At 37.4% G+C, this 4,491-nt stretch overlaps 1 protein-coding gene across 1 annotated transcript; it reads left to right on the top strand.

Moving 5' to 3' along the window:
* The first annotated feature begins 1,307 nt into the window (after positions 1–1,307).
* LOC103550140 (olfactory receptor 10N1-like) lies at positions 1,308–2,240 on the top strand. Its single transcript, XM_008518868.2, has one exon. It carries the CDS (start codon positions 1,308–1,310, stop codon positions 2,238–2,240), a length of 933 nt encoding a protein of 310 aa, XP_008517090.2.
* Positions 2,241–4,491: the final 2,251 nt, after the last annotated feature.

Here is a 4,491-nt window from a genome sequence, read left to right as displayed (position 1 = left end):
TTGTAAAAGAGGATCAGAGAAATTGACTAGGAGTTGTAATCAGAAGGCAGGACAACTATAATTAGACAATTTTCATACACATTGAAACTCCAAAAAACAGATCATAAAAGTAAAAACTGTAAGTGAAAACATCATCTCTTCTTGGAAGATTCATAAGCACCTTTAAACGCAAGCATTGTTAACAGACAGCTGACCACAGCACAGCCTAGTGGCCCTTTCATGTTCCCAGCATAGTCAGTCACGTGACTTTTTCCTTTAAAATAAAACAAACAGTCAAACTCATAGAAGAAAAGTGTAGCATTTATCAGGGGCAAGAGTGAAGGGGAAACAGGGAGTTGCTAATCAAAATGTATAAAGTTTCAGGAACGCAAGATGAATAAATTCTATAGATCTGCTGTACAACATTGTGCTGCCCATAGTAAACAATATGGTATTGTACACTTAAAAATCTATTGAGGGTAGATTTCTTGTTAAGTTTTCTTACCACAGTAAAATACAAATTTAAATCAAAAAAATTAAAAAACACAAAATTTGCAGAATTGGAATACTTTTACTTGATTCAAAAATTCCAATTGTTAGCCAACATCAAATATTGCATAATTACACCTTTATATTTGATGTGACTTCACTAAAACCTACCATCTATGTAATACAACTTAGCTGCTTAATTCTAAACAATTTAAAACCCCAGGTAATAGCCAAATTTGTCACCATTAGTTTCTTTTCAGTCAAATGAACATTGCTAAATAAGACAATGCTCAAACTAAGGAATATATCCAATTAGAATGATATCAGTAAAACCCAATTCTTAATGCTCATTGCCGTGTATCACAATCTATTGTTATCAATAGAAGTGTGAGTGCCCAAATTGACTTTTGATGGATATTTAGGGTGTTTGAATAGCTATAGACGTACTCTGAAACCAGGAGGATCAGGGTTCCAGGTTGGTCTGTTTTAGGGCATTTATTGTTGTATAATTGGTTGTGGACATTAATTAAATTATGTCTATCTGTTCAATATTGAAATCTCTGTTCTCTTAGCACATGTAGTATCTCACCATGTTAATGCTTCATTTTGGTTTGTATTTATATTTGTGAATAAACATGGTATCTTGAGATATGAAGGCATAGATTTAGCAGCTGATGAATGTCTTTGGCAGAATTTCTACTCCTTAATTTGAACACCATCTTTATGTCTAAACAAATATTGGTGGCGATGAATGCACTGGTGTTGAGTCTGTCACAAATCAGCCTCCATATTCATGCTTTCATGTCTTTCATCTCTGATCAGACTTCCCTTCCAGAAACATGAGGAATCACACAGAGCTGAATGAATTTATTCTACTGGGAATACCTCAGGCAGAGGGATTGGAGACGGTGCTCTTCGTCATTTTCTCATTCATTTACCTCTTCACCATGATTGGCAATTTACTCATCTTTACAGCAATTGTTTCATCCTCTGCCCTTCACACTCCCATGTATTTCTTCTTGGGACTTTTATCTATTTTTGATGTATTGTTCCCATCTGTAACCTGTCCCAAGATGCTATTCTATCTCTCTGGCCAGAGCCAAGCCATTTCTTATAAGGGATGTGCTGCACAGCTCTTCTTTCATCATTTTCTGGGATCTACTGAAGGCTGCCTCTATTCTGTGATGGCTTATGATCGCTTTGTTGCCATCTGTCACCCACTGAGGTATATGCTCATCATGAGACCTGGAGTCTGTGTTGGTTTGGTCATGGCAGCCTGGTTGGTGGGTTGTCTTCAGGCCACCATCCTGACCTCCTTTACCTTTCAGTTAACCTATTGTGGCCCCAATCGGGTAGACTACTTCTTCTGTGACATTCCTGCTGTCTTACCCCTGGCTTGTGCCGACACCTCCCTGGCCCAGAAAGTGGGTTCCGCTAACGTTGGTTTTCTGGCTTTAATGCTTTGGTTCAGTGTTTGTGTCTCCTACACACGCATTGGGATTGCCATTTTGAGAATTCGTTCAGCAAAGGGCAGGCAGAAGGCTTTCTCTACCTGCAGTGCCCACCTCACTGCAATCCTCTGTGCCTACGGACCTGTAATCATCATCTACCTGCAGCCCACACCCAACCCTTTGCTTGGTGCCGTGGTGCAAATATTAAATAATGTAGTCTCACCCATGCTGAACTGGTTAATCTATTCCTTAAGGAATAAAGAAGTGAAAAGATCCCTAAAAAGGGTACTCTACAATGTAATATTTACTGCTCTGGAATAAATTATGTGTTTTGTAATGGAATTTAGAAATATAATGTCTCAATATCATCCTCCTATTTCCTCTTCTTAAATAGATAAGCAGATAATAGAAAACACTTTGTCTAAAGCATCATGTTTTGTTTGCCTTATAAGATTTTGTATCTCTGTAACCCATGGGACACCATATGTAACTCTATAGCTAATATTATCCTCAGTGCCATAATCCTAGAAACAGAATCCAAGGAGAAAAGAAAGAAGTTGGATACAGATTTCTTATCCCTATAATGGGCAGCCAATTTTGCCTTGTTGAGGATCCATGGCAGTGCAAGAAGCACCCTTTACTAGACATCTCTATTCCAAATCACCTTCATTTCATTTTTTTGGCTCCATTTAGAGTGTAATCATGCCCATTTTCCATCTATAAACATTTCACTTTCTCCCTGTTGCTAAGAACAGTATTAACTACTATTTATAGAACATGATCTGTTCTCTAGGCACTGTGATGAACATTTTACAGATATTATCTTATTTAATCTTTATTTCACTCCCCATAAAGTGGAGTCCATTTTGTTAAAAAGAGCTTTGAGGACCAGAGACTTCAAATAATAGACCCAGGTTTGCATATTAAGTGGCAAACCAGACCTCGAGTTCAGATCCAGTTAACTCCAAATCCCCTACTCTTGATCCGTCTCCCGTATGACTGCCCTAAAGCACCAGCTTGGCAGTTAACTCATCCTCATTATTTCTCTCCAGAGCTTGTGATACATAGAAAGTGGTTGATAAATTATTTGTAAAATATGCACTGAAATAGGTCATGTTTATATATTGACTTTACTATTATCTTCTTTTATTCTGTGCTACTACCCATGTACCCATCTGTAGATTGCGGCACTGAGATATGGCAGTAAGTCTCCTTCACTTTGTAACACATCTAGGTACAGCAAAGCCAGGCCTACACCCAAGACCTCTTAACTCCTACTGTTATGGTCTTCCTACTGCACCATGTTGTCAATACCTCAAACTACTCTTTAGTGGGAAAAGATTGGGAAAATCTTCCTGCCCAATGTTGTTTGACGAGAAAATGGCCTAATTATGGGGTTCGATGCTCATGTTCATCTGGTCTCTCACCAAGTTACATTTTCCAACTTGTCCTCCAACACTACTGGAGTTGATAATTTTTCTCAATTTTCTCCAGAATGCAGAGAGAAAGATAGGACACTATTTTCTGGAGATCCCACAGACACACTAGCCCTTAGTTTCTATGACATTTTAGTGATTTGTAGTTTTTTCTTTTTTTTTGAATTGAGATAACATCGATTTATAACATTATATGAATTTTAAGTGTACATCATTATATTTCGATTTCTCTGTAGAATACATCATGTTCACCACCCAAAGACTGGTTACCGTCCATCACTATGTGCCCTGTCACCCCTTTTGCCCTCCTCCCTCCCTACTTATCTTCTGGTAACCACCAATCTAATTTTTCTATCTACATGTTTGTTTGTTGTGGTGGTTGTTTTAGTCTTCTACTTATGAGTGAGATCATGCAGTATTTGACTTTCTCCATCTGACTTATTTCACTTAATACAATACCCTCATATTCCATTCATATGTTGCAAATGGCAACATTTTATCATTTTTACAGATGAGTAGTATTCCATTGTACAAATGTACAACATCTTTGTCCATTCATCCCTTGATAGGCACTTAGGTTGTCTCCAAGTCTTGGCTATTGTGAAGCATCTTGCAATGAACATAGGGGTGCATATATCTTTATGCATTCATGTTTTTGTGTTCTTTGAATAAATACCCAGAAGTGGAATAGCTGGATAATATGGTATTTCTAGTCTTAATTTTTACAAGAGTCTCCATACTATTTTTCATAGTTGCTGTATCAATTTGAACTCCCACCAGGAGAGTATGAGAGTTCCCTTTACCCCACGTCCTCTCCAACACTTGTTATTTTTTGTCTTGTTGATTACAGTCATTTTGATGGGTGTCCGGCTATAGCTCCTTGTAGTTTTGACTTGCATTTCCCTAATAATTAATGATGTTGAACATCTTTTCATGCACCTGTTGGCCATCTGTATATATCTTCTTTGGAAAAATGTCTTTTGCCCATTTTTTAATTGAGTTCTTTGTTTTTTTTGTTGTTGAGATGTATGAGTTCTTTATATATTTTGGATATTAACCCCTTACCTGATATATGGATGGCAAATATCTTCTCCCAATTGTTAGGTTGTCTTTTTGTTTGTTGATTGTTTCCTTTG

This window comes from Equus przewalskii, chromosome 6 (assembly GCF_037783145.1).
Source record: "Equus przewalskii isolate Varuska chromosome 6, EquPr2, whole genome shotgun sequence".
Taxonomy (NCBI): domain Eukaryota; kingdom Metazoa; phylum Chordata; class Mammalia; order Perissodactyla; family Equidae; genus Equus; species Equus przewalskii.
This window is presented reverse-complemented; position numbering and strand designations above follow the sequence as displayed.